Here is a 17,951-nt window from a genome sequence, read left to right on the forward strand (position 1 = left end):
GGCGGTGCCAGATGAAATGGAGGGGACGGATGGACAGATGGACCAGTTGGATCTCCCTGTTGTATATCATTACAAGGGTGGTGTTACTCCTTTAACTGCGGTAGCTTCCTGTGACTAATAAGATCTGTTGTCAGAGACCACCGTCGCTTCAAAACGAACAGCGTCTGGACTGCTACGTCTCCAGCATCTCTTATGCACCACTGTGAACCTTTCTCCTGCTGTGACTGTAAATGAAAGATGTGCTTTTCAGCAGTGTTTCAGATTCCCAACAACACCCAACCCCCCCCCCCCCCGCCACCTCCCACGGCCGCCTGTCTCATTAATTACCTGTCATCTGAGAAAGAGACACCGGGGGGCCTTCAGCATCACCGAACATAGCGTGGATGCTAATTGTGTACAGAGTCCCAGGACTCAGGCTTTCAATGTGGAAGGAGAGCGTGTTGCGTTCCACGTATTGATTCCTTGTATTTCCTCTGCCTGGCAACGACAAACACAAGAAGCACATGAGCCTCGACACAGATTCACGAAGATTCAGCAAATATACTGCAGGCGCATAGATGTAAGCCGTCCTGGTCCAGGAGTGCTCCGAACACAATAAATCTGTTGATTAGCCGGTTGTGTGTATTGACTCTGCGAAAATCAGCACTACCGCGAGTCCTACAGAGCTGGTCTGCGTGACTCTCTCTGCATGTGCAAAAACGTCTTATTTGTTACACTTTCAGCAGGTATTCGATTCCTTTTTATCACAGTCCGCAGACAATTCAATCGGTTCAATCGGACAAGTTCAGATTCCATCTTAAAAGGAACGTTCACAGCAAACTGATTCATGCCTGTAACAAATCAACCTCTGGTTCGAACCACATGTCACATTTGACCCCATAATTTAGGCTGACACTCCAATGAAGATACTGGGACAAACTCTTTTTGGTCTACTATTGTGGCTCTCCAATGTCCATCCAACAAACGGGCAGGATCTCAGTTTAATAATAATAATATAATAATAATGAATCACTTGATATAGCGCCTTATCACGTCTTCGAGACGTCTCAAAGCGCTTCACAGAATATACTGTAAAATGAATTGGCTGTATATTTTGTGAGTGAAACATGGCAGCCAATTGCGCACAGCAGCGCCCCGCAAACAGGCGTTGATTGATTGATCAAATTATTATTTTAAAACTTTCTTTTAAGGGATTATTAGCCCCAGAAACGATCCGCCAATCGACTAACAACCGGGTTCCTACCTTACTGTTAGGTAAACAGGGGCACGTGGAGTAAGGAAACTTGCCTAAGGTTTTGCCCTGCCCGGGAATCAAACCCAGGTCCTCTCGCTTGCGAGGCGAGTGCTCTAACCGTTAAACTGCAGGACTGCACAAACATCTCACTTGTAGAATGGCATGATGCTCAAGCACTTCCCAGGTACAGGCCATTAGGCCCTGCCTAAACTATGAGCGGAAGTCCCGACTGTCTGGTTCACATGTTGATCTACTCACTGTGAACGTTTCACACTTTTAGGATCTATCATGTTCTCACAGTTTCTCCTTTTATCCCTTAGAGATGTTATTGCTGTTATTTGCTTTTCAATTGCCACGTGCAGGTGGGACGCATGGAATTCTCAGTTTGGTTTGGATACTCAGTGATGGATTTCCGCGCGTGTCAGACTGACCGGCTGACCCCCCCCAAAAAATGGTAGCTTTTCACTCCTGGCCCCCAGCAATGGCAACAAGCATCAGGTCCCTGACAAAAGGCAATGCAATGCCCTGACTTGATCAATGCTGAACGGCATAATATTTATCAGACACTTTACTCTTTACTCTTTTTTTTTAAACCTGATTTTTTACCTGATTTCTGACTCCATGTTAGTTTGTATTCTGTTGCCCCAACGGTAGCGCTCCAGATAACAGTGATCGAGGTAGTGGAATAGGTGGTTACCCTGAACGTCGATACGTAGCCAAGTGGAGCTGCAAAGTGAACGAACGGAAGCGATAGTTATTACCACATTCCATTTCAATCCATCCATCTTCATGAGGAACACACTATAGGTGAGAGGAACATCCATTCAACCCATCTAGTTTGGCCTGTCTTTTGGTGGCTTTCTTTAGTGCTATATACACAAGTGATTGTTGTTATTGTTGTTGTGGCGTGGTCCACCATCTAGTTTGGCTTTTGTCTTCGACGTCCTGCGAATAATAATAATCCTTGCATTTGAGATAGTGCTTTTCACGTCTTCTCGACGTCTCAAAGCGCTCCACAGAATAGACTGTAAAGTGAATTGACCGTATATTTGTGGGCGAACAAATCGGAATCTGTCCGACACTCACCAAACAAGGTGGCAGTCTCGTTCTACATCAAGCTGCATTTATGTAATATTATGCAATAATAATAATAATAATAATCCTTGCATTTGATACTGCACCTTAGCACGTCATCGAGACGTCTCAAAGCTCTTCACAGGATACACTGTAAAGTGAGTGGATTGACTATGCATTTTGTAGGCGAAATGTAGCGTCTTTCACTTATAGAAAGTCTCAAGGTGCTTTTCTATCTGTTAGTCTACTCTGTCAGATCCATTAGTGAATAAGTGTGAGGAAGTTAAGGGCGTAACAAAACAGTCCACGCAAAAACTCATGGACATCCAATGGTCCATCTCACTCACTCTGTGTCCCAGAATTAAGCTCAGCAAAGACCCCATGAAAAACCAAAGCACAAAATCTCCGCATTATTGTTTCATTCAATATCTCCACTATTAAAAACCTTGTTACCTACCCTCCAAAAAGCACATTTCCCTTGGTCTCAAGCATGAATGTCTCTTTCTCTTTCAGTGACTGATGCACATACTGTCTATTTCTATATGCCAGTAAGATAAGGAGAGATCACTAGATGTTGGGAGAGTGATAAATTCAACCCTCCCTTGTCTAACATACATTCCAACAATGTAACAAAAGATATGTCAATTTAGAGTTGACATAGATAGGTCTGCCTGGTGTAGATTATTACAATCGAGTTGCTCTTGCTAAGAATGGAGTTTCTAAACCAAGGGGAATAATAATAATAATCATCGTCATCATCCTTGCATCTGATATAGCGCCTTATCACGTCTTCGAGACGTCTCAAAGCGCTTCACAGAATATACTATGAAGTGGATTACTGTATATTTTGTGGGTGAAACGCGGCAGCCAATTGCGCATGGCAATTGAAGGAACATGAATGAAGGAGCGTTATTTCATCTCAGGGTTGCCTGTTCAGACACTTAAGCTGTGATCCACTCACATGTCTTGACGGTGGTGGTGATCCCTGGCCCGACCATGGTCCCGAAGAGAACGTAAATAGACAGGACATACTCTGTGTTGTCGGCCAGGTGGTTCAGTTGATGCGAGGTGAAGCTGCTGTTCAGAGCCAGTTGCCGGGGGCGATATCTGCCAGCAAACTCTGGGATGTGGGGTGGGGATCGAGGGAGAAGGAAAGACAACACAGTCCCTTAATGCAATGCATTCTTAGAACGAGGGAGAGGCAACCAGTGAGACAAGAGTCAAGCCCCAAGCCTTGAGCACTTGACGTTGACATTAAGCAGGAGAAACCCAAAGCAACGGCAACAACAACAAATTACATTTGTATAGCGCTTTCATGTCGGGAGGACGTCCCAAGTCACTGGAAAGCATTGAGGTGAAAGGATGATATTTTAACTCTCTGGGCCACATGTGAATAACAATCATCCTTCCATTTGGTATAGATATTATGACACTGAAGCATCTCAAAGCGCTTGATAGCGTATTATCTCAACCACCAACGTACGGCAAAGCAAAGAGCTAAGAGCAGCATTGGCAGTGCCTCTGGGCGCAGGACACTTATGGTTTCGAAAGGGAAACTTACAAGGAGAGAAAACCATGACTGCCTCCGAAAATATTCCCTTGCGCAGGTCAGGTCATGGCTGCAATTTTTAATTCTTTAATCATAATTATTTTCTTGTCCAGAGCTATGCCAAAGTATCCCATACCTGGTGTGGGTCCCCACGCCAGCCTGTACCCTGTGGCACCAGGGACAGAATTCCACGTGATCAGGGCACTGCTGGTGCTGATAGCAGAAGCTCGTAGGGTTTGCACAGAACTGGTGGCCACTGCAATACAAATACAAAATATAGTCTTTTTATTTTAAACGTAAATAATGCACTAAAAAGGAGGGCGTTGGAATAATACCGTACGAAATGACATTTGTATATCACGGCCTTTCACACCGGGAGGACGTCCCAAGGCGCTGGACAGTCAGAGATTTGGACCCGAGCTGGGGGGAGGGGGTTGGGATAAGGAAGGGTGTAGGGCAGGAAGGGTTAGGAGAGTAGCCAAAGGCATGGTCAAAGAGGAGGGTCTTGAGATGCGTCTTGAAGGAGGCAAGGGAGGGAGCGAGGCGAAGGGAACTTGGGATGGAGTTCCAAAGGGTGGGGGCAGAGAGGCTGAAGGTGAAATAATGCGACTTAGTGCTGACCAAGACATGAGTGAGTGTGGCGAGACATTGGTGAACCTCACTAATACTGAATTGACTGTCCACTCAAGCAGAACAATAACTAAAACGTGCATTTATGTAGTGCCCCCACCCACGCTGGGTAGCGTCCCAGAGCCTGTGACAGTGGCCGAGCAAGACGCCAAGCCAGGGAAGGTGACCGTAGGCACGGTCGAAGAGGAAGATCTTCAGGCACGATCTGAAGATGGGGAAGGAAGGCAGCAGGGCAGAGGGTTAGAGGAAGAGCGTGTCAGACTTTCGGGGCATAGTGGCTGAAAGCGCGAACGCACTTGTCAGAGCAGAAGCCTTACATGTCTTTGCCCGGGCGGAGATGATGGGACCCTCGATGTCCCCGAAGATTGCGTTGATGGCAACAGTGTACTGGGTGTCCAAAGTCAGACCCTGGATCATATAAAACTGGTAACGGTCACCCAGGTTCACATTCTGCAGTTGTCCATCTGTAAATAAGCGATGCACAGGATATATTGTAAAGTGGATTGACCCTATTTTGTGGGCAAAATGTGGCAGCCAATTGTGCACTGCAGTGTCCCACAAACAGTCATGGATTGAGTGATCAATATTTTTTTACGCATTTAGCGTTTCATTGATTCATAAAAAGTACAGCTCAGAAACAGCCTATTCAGACCTTGCAGTCTGGCTGGTGTTTATACATCACACGAGTGCCCATCTCAAGATCTTATCTCTAGTCCGATATCCTGGCTTTTTCTCCCATATATCCCTCAACTTTATTCTGCCTCACCCATGTTTCTAGTCTTTGTTGAATGTGCACATGGTTGTCGCTCTAATAATTGACTCTAGCAGATAATTCCACACTCCCACTATTCTCTGTGCGAAAACGTTCCTCCTAATCTCTGTTCTGGATCCTCCTATTATGATTTTAAGACAATGTCCTCTAGTTTAGACCGTCTAACCACTGGAAATAATCTTTCCCTGTCCACCTTACCTGAGCCTCCCATCGTCTTCTCTTATCAGATTGTGTTAAAGGGAGCCTTACCTGTTGATTCCCATGTGAGCCTGTACCCAGTGGCACCTTTGACGGGAGGCCATTTTGCTTGTATGATACCAGTGGTTGCGTTCTCCAGGGTCAGTTTCTCCACCGGCAGGAGTTTCACTGCGGAAGAGTTTTAAAACACAATCCTAAGCCTTAAACCATCGCTGGCTTCCTTCACAAAAATGTAAAACCGCACTTGGTGCAAAATGTTCCTGTTTAACCCGGTTACTCCAAGCCATCCCATGTTCCGCTTTCCTGCTCGGCAAAATGAATTATACAGCGAGCAGATCCATTATTAAAGAGTTGTATGTTATGCAAGAACAACATCTGGTCTTTAACTTATTTTGAACAATGTTTTATTCATAGTGAAATAATAATAGAGGCCTCAAACACCCTGGAGTGGGGAACGAGACAGACACAGGGCTTTTTGGCAGCTCACTCCAGCAATGAGACATGGACTCACTCTGACAGGACCTGAATCCCCGTCTAAACCGCTTCGAACTCCCCCAAAGGTAGAGGTTTTTGAAGGTTCGTGACCAGGCTGCTGGATGAGGAATCAAAAGGACACCAGCGTGAAACCAAAAGGCTTTGAGGGAGGTTCCAGATTGGAAAGGATTGATTTAATGACAAAACAAAGATAAGTTAATGCTGCGGCAATTATCTCCTTCCAAAAAAAAAGAGTGAGCTGGATCAATAGGAATGAGATAGAAGGGTACAGTGATAAGATCAGACAGAGCTAATCATTAAACCCCCAAGGGACGAGATAACTTTTATGTTTCATTGGTGTTGGCAGGGTTTTATAATAATAATACTAACAATAATAATTATAATAATAATAATCCTTGCATTTGACATAGCACCTTATCACGTCATTGAGACGTCTCAAAATGCTTCACTGTATATATTGTAAATTGGATTGACTGTATATTTTGTGGGCGAAACTGTGGTGGTGACCACAGGTGAAAAGTGCAATGTTTCATAATAGATTGAATGTGATAAGTGCGTTAGGGAGAAAAAAAACAACATTCCACATTTAACCTGTGCTCCAGCTTACGTATACCATATGCATTGGCGATCTAACCCTGTCAGAAAACCTGAAGAAAAGTGATTTGAATCGAAAACAAAACATAATAATAAAACAAACCAAATCCAGGGTGGGCTATTTGCTTTGCTTTATATGGTTAAAGCCTTCAGCCTCTCTGCTCCCACCTTTAGGCCCGTCTCAAGACTGTCCTCTTTGACCGCGCCTTCGGTCACCCTCCTACCCCTACTCTCCCTGCCCTCTACCCTTCCTGATTCCAACCCAGTTGAGTCCAAATCCCTAACCGATTAACCGCCCAAAAAGAGGACTCAGGAAAGAAAAATAGAACTCAAAGATGATTTACATGTTGTTTTGGTGGTGGACACTGGATCGCTGGGTCCCTGAGGATACACGGCGTAGATGCTGACAGTGTACTCCTTGTCCTCCTGTAGGTTGTCGATCAGGTGGAACGAGACATCTCCTTTCAGGTTCTGCTCATAGGTCAGACCGGGTCTGTTAGCTGAAAGCAACAGACAGAGTTTCTCAGTGCACAGAGCTGTCATGGTTTTCTTTTCACTCACAATACACCTGGCTTCAAAGAAACAATGTTATCTTGGAAACTGGACTGAATATCGCTTCACTAAATTCATCAACAGAAATGTTAATGACCCCCGCCCCCCTTATTGCGTCTCCGAGCATTCTTTCTGCTAGAGATAACCTAGATTTCTCACTAAGAAGGAGTCTCGCCATTTCTCGGCATCTCCTTTAATAATGAGCCAATTAAAAAGGACTACAAGTAACACTATCAGTCTCCTAATTTTCTAACCATGCGCAGAAAAAAAAAGTCCTGAGTTAAGCCTGAGTCCTTGGGTCTATTACATTTGGAGTTTATTGGAGTTCTGATTCGTTTAATGTAATGGGGCATCCCATTAGAAACACATTCTACTAGTCTAACAATAAACATAAGAACATAAGAATTGGCAGACAAAAGAAGATCAAGGTCCTTACGTTTGGTAAAGCACCTTTCATGTCGAGAGTGTCTCAAAGAGCTTCATAGGATATATGTCAAGTGTAGTGACTGTATATTTTGCAGGCAAACTCCCCCCCACCCCCCTCTTCCCCCTCTCCATGTCTTACATCTTGGTATGTAGATCTTGTAGCCCTCCAAGGGCCCCAGGGGAGGCGTCCACGCCACCTTCAGACTAAACAACCCGACTTCTATCACCCGGAAGTTTGTCACATGAGGCAGGACAGCTGCAACATATCAAAAAGTAAAAACATTTTATTAATACTGTACAAAATCAATCTGTCTGGATCAATGTCACTCCACCATCAACAATAAATTACATTTGCATAGCGTCTTTCACATCAGGAGGACGTCCCAAGGCGCTGGATAGTCAAGGATTTGGACCTGAGCTGGGGGGNTTGGGATCAGGAAGGGTGGAGGGTAGGGATTGGAGGGTGACCAAAGGCGCTGTCGAAGAGGAGGGTCTTGAGATGGGCCTTGAAGGAGGCAAGGGAGGGAGTGTGCAGCCAGGATTATTCAGATGATCTCAGGGACATAAATCCCACGTCTTTAGTAGTTTTGGGGAACATCTCAGAGGCACACACAAGCTCTGAATGTTTGCTAATCGACCTGCGTCCCCTGGACTGTCCTTCCTGTGACTGGGCCCTGCAATCCCACCCATGTTCCAGAAAGCACACAAGCACACCAACCAACCAGCCAGCGCACACAGAGTGAACAGGTGGGAACTGGACTCAGATAGCTGGGATCTCCAAGTTAGTGGCATTGTATAAGTTCATAATGCGCAAAACTACGGTGTTGCTAAACACATTCAATTCCTTAACTGAGCAGCGGAGCAGAAATTGCTGGTGAAAACATAAACAAAGAAAAATCACAATAAGGCCAGTATCCCACTCATCCTCAGTCCAATGTTGTGATTAATGAACCAGAAGTCCAACTCATCTGGCTTCCAGAAGTAACCATTGCTTAATGGTGCCCTTCTGCACATAAGCAACCAGTCAATAATCAACACATTGACTGGTCTTCAATGATGTGTTAATTAGCACCATCAGTGTTGATCATCATTTCACGTGGTGCAATTTACTCACTTCCTCCATTACAGACTGTACCTGAGGTCCCAAATCTCTAATGGTAGAGTCTGGGTGCAAAGGGCCATTTTCTTTGCTTTTCTTACTTGTCTTTCCTCTGATAGTTGTGGAATCTCCAATCTTATCAGCGTAAACAGCAACCACTGTGAAGGAATACTCTGTTGTGGGCTTTAGATTTGTCATAAGTACTGTATTTGATTCACCATCTATAACAATCTGCCATCAAAAACAGAGGAGAAAATTGTCAGTGTTCAATTCATAGAATAGAATCATAGAATCTCACAGCATAGAAGGAGGCCATTCAGCCCATCGTGCCCGTGCTGGCTCTTTGGAAGAGCTATCCAACTAGTCCCACTGCCCCGCTCTTTCCCCATAGCCTTGCAAATTGCTCCTTTTCAAGTAAATATCTAATTCCCTTTTGAAAGTTATTATTGAATCTGCTTCCATCACCCAATGCATTCCAGTCCGTAACAAATTGCTGCGTAAGAAAAAAATCCTGATCTCCTCTCTGGTTCTTTTCCCAATTATCTTAAATCTGTAGTCCTCTGTTTACTGACCTACCCAACAGAGGAAACAATTTCTCTTTATATAATTCAATTTTTATATTTAAAATCCCTAAAACGGAGCTTCAGGAGTTTATACTATAAAACTCTTTCCTGCATCTCTTGAATGACAAGAGAGCTTTAGATGTAACAAAATACTTCAGTTCATTTAATCCTTCCAGATTATCTCATACTTATAGAGGTGTTAGAAGATACTAAATCACAACAACCGGTATTTATAAGGTGTCCTACATGTAAGATGATATCTCGAAGTACTGCACAAAGATGCAATTGGACACCGAACAAGGGAGAAGGGGGAGTGTGGAAGGCAGAGTTGACCATAGAGGTTTAACGGCAGAGAAATGGAGGGGTTGAAAATGAGATAAAATGGGATTCAGAAAATTAACCTAGAATAATACTTTCAGTTATACCAAGACAGCATCCAGTGCTTCTCAGCGAGTCAAGGCTCCTGGCTTCAACCATCCTTCTTAGTAAACCCCCTACGGACGTTAATTAACCTCGGAGTAAAGAAATAATTCCTGTTGTCTGTCCTGAAATTACCTGTAGGCCTGTGTCCTCTTGCCCTGCTGCCTTGGTGAATCTGAAGGCATTGTTCAATGCCATTCAGCATCTTACACACCTCTATAAGGTCCCCTTTGAGATACTGTATTTCTTTTCCAGGCTGAAAAGTCCTGTCATATCTAAATTGTTCCTCAAAGGACATGGTCTATCCTGGGATTTACCACACACTGAAAATCTTAACATATTCAGTCTGTTTTATTCAGTTAGCTGTTTCAATTGAAATGACTCTAATGAATTAGAAATCCATGGGGGATTTACAATTAGTCTTAAAATAGAATTAGTCAAATGTCTGAACAGGAAAAATATAATAATAATAGTAATCCTTGCATTTCATATAGCGCCTTATCACATCGTTGAGACGTCTCAAAGTGCTTCACAGAATATATTGTAATAATAGTCATTGTAATCATTTTTGCTTTTGATATAGCATCTTGTCATGTCTTCTAGACTTCTCAAAACACTTCACAAAATATACTGTAAAGTGAATTGTCTGGATGTTTTGTGGGTGAAACGCAGCAGCCAATTGCACCCAGCAGTGTCCCACAAACAGTTGTGGATTAAGTTACCCAATTTATTTTGTAAAGTGTGCATTTTGTTGGCCAAACGCGGCAGCCAATTACGCACAGCAGTTATACTTATACTTCTATTTTTCAACATGAAAGAATTTGGGGAAAAGACAGGGGAGTGGTACTTAACAGTTAGTTCTTACAAGAGCTGGAACAGGCACAATGGATTGAAAGGAGTTCTGGGCTGAATAGTTCTATGAATCTTTGCCAGCGGTGTTTTCTACCTCACAAGCAACAATGCCTCTGCGACCAGTTAAGAGGTGATAGCTTCAGATTCTTTACAGCCACTCTTGAGATACAATAACAGGCAGCCAGCCAGCCAGAAATAGCATCACGCACCTGTCTCTGCTCCCCAGGTGTCAGTTGTCCTTCCGATGAATGTGGGTTGATGACAACCCTATAGCTGGTGATGTCCCCTGTAGCAGGCGTCCAGGTAAGTCTCATTGAGCTGTAACTGTGTTCAGTAATCACCAGGTCTCTAGGGCCAATGATTTTCTCTGGCACTGGGAAACAGGACAAAAAGGAATACATTAATCAACTGCAGGAATAAAGAGGGTTCATTACTGTACTAACTGCTGTCCTCTCTCTATTTTCGGAGCTGTTACTACCTCCGTTTCTCAAGCTCCTTTGAGAAGTGATATTTAATCGGTGTGAGCTCTCTGCTTTGGTTAATAGCTTTCTGAAGAACTGGATAAATGTGTAAACTCAATGTGCGAATTGGGGGTTTTCAGAGAGAAGTGGTCACACCCTGTCTGGCACTTGATGATCCCTGAACTATAATAATAATAATCATCATAATAGTAATCCTTGCATTTGATATAGCGCCTTATCACATCATCGAGACGTCCCTAAGCACTTTGCAGAATATACTGTGAAGTGAATTGACTGGGTATTCTGTGGAAGAAACGCGGCAGCCAATTGCACACAGCAGCGTCCCCACAAACAGTCGTAGAGTATTTATCCAGGAAAGCGATCTGCCAATTGACTAACAACCAGGTAAACAGGGAGTGTAGAGTAAGTAAACCTGCCTAAGATTTTGGTTTGATTCCCTCCTGGGAATCAAACCCGGATCCTCTCGCTTGCGAGGCAAGCATGTTAAGCACTACACTACAGGAATCCACAATCCCACCAAAATGAGCTTGATTTGAACCTAGATTTAGGAGGTGAAAGGCGACGTCACCATCTAGACCTCTCTGGTGTCCTGCTCTGTGTCCCCGGATTACTTACCTTGTGGCTGTTTCACTGGTCTGGGAGGTTCTGATGCTGTGAAACAAATCCTTCTGGAGAGTTTGGGTACAATATTGCTGAGCAGGTGAAAATCCTCCACAAACAGTAGATGCTCTTCGAAAGGATCGGAAACGATTTTCATCAGTTCCTTTTTATCCGTGTTTTTTATCCCTTAAATTAAAAGAGAGAAAATTCATCTGAAGCCCATGCACATTTCCCATCTTCTTTTGAAAACGAATACACTATTTCAAACAGCCAGGCCACAAGATAGGTCTATGCACTGACTTGCTGCAAGAATAGTACGAGGATATTTACATATGTGTCCGCAGTGGATTCGATTGAGGAATGATCATAATGATGATAATAATCCTTGAATTTGGCATATATAGAGAGCTTTTCACATTGAGAGGGCGGCTCAAAGCACTTCACAGGATATTACTGTAAAGTGCAATGACTGTGTGTTTGTGGACAAATGCGGCAGCCAATTTGCACACAGCAGCGTCCCACCAAACAGCCATGAACTGAATGACTGATTTTCTCTGGGAGAAACTCCCTTCTCTTTTTGAATAGGACCATGGGATCTTTACCACTCACCTCGATTTATCATCCAAAGAATGGCACTTCTAACAATGCAGCTAAAACATAGCTTTTTTATGATCAGAAATAGTACACTTGTGCAATGCAACAACAACAAAATTACATTCGTACAGTGCCTTTCACGGCAGGAGGACGTTCCAATCCAATGCCAAATTCCAGAGGAAATTATGTTTAGCTTTAGCCTGTGGGACTATTTTGTCTTAAAATTGAAGACTATGTATAACTGCAGCAATGTCCTAAATTTATTCTCAATTTGGAAGCTAGTTTTCACAGTTCTTAAAAACATCCAACAACAAATTGCATTTACATAATAATAATCAATAATAACAATCCTCGCATTTGATACAGCGCCACATCACGTCTTCGAGACGTCTCAAAGCGCTTCACAGAACACACTGTGAAGTGGATTGACTGTGCATTTTGTGGGTGAACCGCGCCAACCAATTGCGCACAACAGCGTCCCACAAGCAGTCTTGGATTGAGTGACCAAACGATTATTTTTTTCTTCTTTTTTTTGGAAGGGATTATTACCCCCGGAAAAAACAATAGATCTGTAACTTTGCCAATACTCAGGAATAAAACGGCTGTATGCCCTACATCGAATCTACTGAACTTTAAGCGCTCCGAGACATAGCGATATCGTGACATAGAGATCTAGCGCCTCCCATGTCAGGAGACATCCCAAGGCGCTGATTCGGGTTCCAAGTTAAGAACGAATTTGGGAATATGGTACAATTCTGCATGATAGAAAACATTAAGAGGAGAATCGTCTTACAGAAAAATACTGGTCTGTGGAAAAATACAGACCAGGTATTAGGGAAAATTTCAGATCTCTGAATTGGCTGAGCAATATTGACAGTGGCCAGCAGATGATGCCATGTACCTTAGCAACATGTGGACCTGCAGAAAATATCAATTGTAGTAACAAATCTTTCAATAACACAGGCAAAACACAAAACACCGTACAGCCAAAGGCCAGAAATTCTACCTGATCTTAGCCCCGAGCCAATTTCAATTTTCAGTGTTGTGGAAAATTCTTCAATTCGTCTCAATTTGGAAGCTTTTTTTTTTGAAGAAGGACTGTTTTTAATGGGAGGTTGTTGTTTGAGTGTAACAATTGTAGTGTAACTCAGTCTGACCTCCGTCGTCAGTGAGAATCTGCATGTTTTAACTTCAGCTCAAGTCCAGGTACGTACCCACTGTAAAGACAGTCACTCCCATGTCCCGCAGTCTCCTGGCTGACACTTCGATCGAGTCTGCAGACTTCCCATCGGTAACTAAAACCACAATCTGTGAATTATGAGGCAGGGAAATGATCACCGGGAGGTTCAAGCGGTCGACATACACATGCATTATTCTTAAATGCTTTTTTGGGGGGTCTGACACATGCGGAAAACCCATCACCGTCGCTTAAGAGTTTCCAAACCAAGCTGAGAACTCCATGCATCCCACCTACACATGGAAATCCCAGAGGTAGGTCATTGGAATGGAATCCGCACTCTCTCCCTGGAGGGATACATCCTGCTCACCTAATTCTGGAGAGTATTAGGCGCAAGTACGCAGAGCCAATGCTTAGGGACCCCAGACCCCCCAGACCCCTGCTTTCCCGTTGCTTGTCCAGCGAGGAACCAATTAGGGCTTTGGTTTGCAGAGTTAACAGAAAGCTGAGTGGAAGCATTATTATTAAACCCAGTGTCACCATACTTTAACTTTAAAATGAAATTATTTATTGATGGAGGAAAAGAATCCTAGGACTAGCCGAGGGCAGTACAAAGTTTACAAAGAACGTACAGCACAGAAACAGGTCACTCGGCCTAACCAGTCCGTGCCGTGTTTATACTTCACACGAGTCTTCATCCATTCCTTTACTCCCTCCCATACTCTTCTCTTGTGAAGGCAACGAGTTCCATAATCTCACTACCCTCTGCATGAAGTAGCTCCTCCTAAATTCTCTTTTAGATCCCCTAGTTGCTATCTTATAATATTATCCACTGGTTATGGACTCCCAAACTAGTGGAAACAGCAAAGCATCAGGATGTCGAGGCCCTCTCCATTATGTGGGACAAACAGCATTTCTTGCTAATGTTATAATAATCCTTGCACCTGATGTAGCGCCTTATCACTTCTTCGAGACGTCTCAAAGCGCTTCACAGAATATACTGTCAAGTGAATTGACTGTGTATTTTTTGTGTGGGTAAAACGCGGTAGCCAATTGCGCACAGCAGCGTCCCGCAAACCAGTCGAGGACTGAGTCACCAAATTATTATCATCAATAACGTTAATAGCTAGCGTTTGAGAAAAAGTTAACGATTCATAAATATTAATGACTATTGCTACTGACCCTTGGCGTGTTGTCTCTCGTCACTGACGGGCTGAAGATGGAGTCTGCCAGGAAGGTGAGTGCTGCTCCTGTTTTAGTGTTTCCCCCTCTATACGGAATGTCTCTGACAGCCACCAGCACCTCTTCAAGTGTGCTGTAGTCAGTCAGAGCTATGGTCATCCTAACAACCAAGACACTAAGGTCATTCATGAGGCATTTTTTCATCCACAAGGGAGATTGTAATAATAATAGCAGCAATATTCCTTACGTTTGATTACAGCGCCTTTCATGTCTGGAGGGCGACTCAAAGCGCGTCACGGGTTTGACGGTTAAGTGTAGTGACTGTGTATTTTTTACGCCAAACAGGCAGCCATTTTGCATTATAATAACAATCTTTGCATTGGATATATTGCACCGCCTTTTCACATCGTTGAAACGTCTCGACTCGCTTCACAGGACGGACTGTAAAGTGGATTGACTGTGTATTTTGTGGGCGAAACGCGGCAGCCGATTGCGCACAGCAGCGTCCCCACAAACAGCCATGAAGTGAATGATCAATTTTATTTTAGGGGGGGATTGTTGGCCGGGACACCAGGAGAAAGAAACTCCCTTCTCTTTTCGAATAGCGCCGAGGGATCTTTAATATCCACCTGAACTGGCAGACAGGACCTCAACAACAACAACAACAAAATTACATTTGTCGGGAGGACAAATGAAGCGGTGGACATGAAGCAGGTCAGAACCCGCTGAGCGGAGGGAACGGGTAGGATTGCATGGGGTTAGGAGGTTGCCGAGGTAGGGGGGAGCAAGGCCATGGAGGGAGGGCCAGGACCTTGAACTGTATCCTGTGTGTATTTGCATTTATATAGCTTGCATTCATATAGCGTCCTTCACGCCAGACGGAGTCTCGGAGCGCGAGGTGAATGGATTACCTCGGTTGGTCACTGTAAAGTGCTACTCCGAATCGGAATCCATCCTTGCCTAGTGGAGCATTGCGGAAGGATGTTATGACGCTGTTGATGAATTCTTTGATGCTTCTGAAGTTGGCCTCTCCTACGCTCCACGATTCATCCACCATAAACACAATATCAGCTGCTATTGCTATGAGACACACTGAAAACAAAACACAGAGCCTAGATCAGACAACTCTAGACACATTGCAGCCTAGCAGTTGAAGGAAGACATAGGTTAGGAGAATCCTCAGTGGAAATGCTTAAGCAATGTTGCTTTCAAGATTCAAGCTTGTTATCACCTAAGAACAAATTCTGACTTATAGTGCTTTTCTGTTCCAGTGTTGAGCCTTGCTGTGGTATACACAGTGGTATCGTTGCTCCTCAGCTCAGCTCTCCGTAATAATAATCATGGGCTGGAAATTGCAACCTGAATTAACATATCAGAGGTCGTGCACAATTACGAGGGTTTTTCATAGAGTAAATAAGGATGAACTGTTTCCATTGGCAGGTGGGTCAGTAACCCGAGGACACAGACTTAAGTTAATTGCCAAAAGAACCAGAGGGGAGATGAGGAGAATTTTTTTTTACCCAGAGTTTCGTTATGATCTGGAATGCACCGCCTGAAAAGGCTGGTGGAAGCAGATTCCATAGTAGCTTTCAAAAGGGAATTGGATATGTTGTGTGTGTGTTGGGTTGTGTGTGTGGTGTGTGTGTGAATCACATCGCAGAGCAGCCAGGTTATCCAGGTTATCGACAAGGCAGAGTTTTCAGTGTTATTTAAAATCTTAGCAGAAACGTACGGCAATAAACATGCAGATCAAAGGGCTGAGTGTATGGGCATTAATGATGTGTATTAATGTGTATTAGTGAACATCATCAATGTGCCCACACTTAGCAATATGGGTAAATGTTTTGCCCACACTGTGTCATACTGGCGCAGTTGGCAGCACTCTCACCACTTCGAGACCCACGTCGAGACTTTGGATTCATATCATCTAGGCTGACGCTCCAGTACAACAACTTGCATTTATAGAGCGTCCTTCAGGTAGCGAGGTAGTGTCCTGGAACGCCTGCTCTGAGATGCTACCCTGCTACCCCAGTACGATGCTGGGAACGCATTGCATTGTATCCTCCACAACTGCAGCGTTGTCCTTTCGATGAGCCATTAAACCAAAGTCCTGTCTGTGCCTGTTTAGGCAGTTGTTAAAAATCCCATGGCTACTACTCGAAAGAAAAGAAAAGGAAAGTTCTTCCAGCGTCCCGGCCAACAATCCCCCCAAATAAATGTGAGGCTGCCTGTTTGTGGGATATTGCTGTGCGCAAATGGGCTGCTTAATGCACTTGCCTGCAGAGTACACAGTCACTGAACTTCATAATAATAATCCTTGCATTTGATATAGCGCTTTTCATGTCAGGAGGACATCCCAAAGTGCTTCACAGAACACACTGTAAAGTGAATTGACTGTATATTTGTGGGCAAACGCGGCAGCCAATTGCGCACAGCAATGTCCCACAAACAGTCGTAGATTGAAAATGACCAATTTTATTACTGTTTTTGGTTTTGGAGGGATTATTATTAGGCTCTGTGTGGAGTAAGGAAACTTGCCCAAGGTTTCGCCCTCTGCCTGGAATTGAACTCAGGTCCCTCACTTGCAAAGCGAGTGCTCTAACCACTGAGCTACAGGACTCCACAGTAAATCATGTGAGGTGCTTTGAGACGTCACCCTGACGTTGAAAGGAGGTTTATCAAACGCATGATATGACTGAATACTGTTGCCGATGAATGCTCCTCGTTGCAACGCTGTGAAATATCCACTAGATGGTATTAGCAAGCTTTGCAAGCAATGCTGCAGTGCAACCTGTTTGTGAGCTCCTCGGATGCAACCTCCACACTGTCAGCCATCGACCACTTATGAATGTCAAAGTGCAAGTAATACCTAAATATATTCCTTGCACCTCCTAATCCTTGCCTCATCACATCTTGTAGACATCTCAAAGCGCTTCAAAGATTATACTTTAAGTGAATTGACTGTGTAGTTTGTGGGGCGAAAAGCGGCAAAAACCAATTGCACACAGCAGGGTTCCACAAACAGTCGGGGATTAAATGATCAAATTATTATTATTTTTGGGGGGAGGAATTATTACTTCTGGAAAGCGATCTACCAATCGACTAACAACCGGGTTCCTACTTACTGCTAGGTAGACAGAGGCGTGTGGAGTAAAGAAACTTGCCCAATGTTTCGCCCTGCCCGGGAATTGAACGTTGTTTAAGTTCACTTTGGGTTAAAAACAAACGGAATTTGAAACTAGAAACACAAAGCGGTTTCATAGCAGCTGTCATCGAAGTTAATGGAAGATTCCCAAATTACCCTTCACAATTGGCAATCAACAGATGGCAGATAATTGATCCAAGCTGGAAAGCAGGTTGATTTGGATGAAGAGGATTTGTCAGTTCAATGTCACAGTCAGACAGGACAAAAGCAAGAGTTATGGAACCTACTGTGTTTGATAGATTTACTGACCACT

The 17,951-nt window shown here is 43.9% G+C and overlaps 1 protein-coding gene across 1 annotated transcript in view; it reads right to left on the minus strand.

Annotated features, from left to right (window-relative positions):
• LOC103177066 (collagen alpha-1(VII) chain-like) overlaps positions 1-16,415 on the minus strand; it is a 116,435-nt gene extending 100,020 nt beyond the window's left edge. The window contains 15 exon segments of the mRNA XM_042335458.1: positions 328-461; positions 1,807-1,960; positions 3,270-3,428; positions 3,994-4,113; positions 4,805-4,951; positions 5,509-5,625; positions 6,891-7,046; positions 7,664-7,780; positions 8,725-8,854; positions 10,668-10,831; positions 11,556-11,726; positions 13,349-13,442; positions 14,494-14,653; positions 15,405-15,585; positions 16,358-16,415. Of these exon segments, the coding sequence (XP_042191392.1) occupies positions 328-461; positions 1,807-1,960; positions 3,270-3,428; positions 3,994-4,113; positions 4,805-4,951; positions 5,509-5,625; positions 6,891-7,046; positions 7,664-7,780; positions 8,725-8,854; positions 10,668-10,831; positions 11,556-11,726; positions 13,349-13,442; positions 14,494-14,653; positions 15,405-15,585; positions 16,358-16,415 (2,062 nt within the window).
• Positions 16,416-17,951: the final 1,536 nt, after the last annotated feature.

The sequence above is a fragment of the Callorhinchus milii genome, unplaced genomic scaffold, assembly GCF_018977255.1.
Source record: "Callorhinchus milii isolate IMCB2004 unplaced genomic scaffold, IMCB_Cmil_1.0 Scaffold5, whole genome shotgun sequence".
NCBI classification, from domain to species: Eukaryota; Metazoa; Chordata; class Chondrichthyes; order Chimaeriformes; family Callorhinchidae; genus Callorhinchus; species Callorhinchus milii.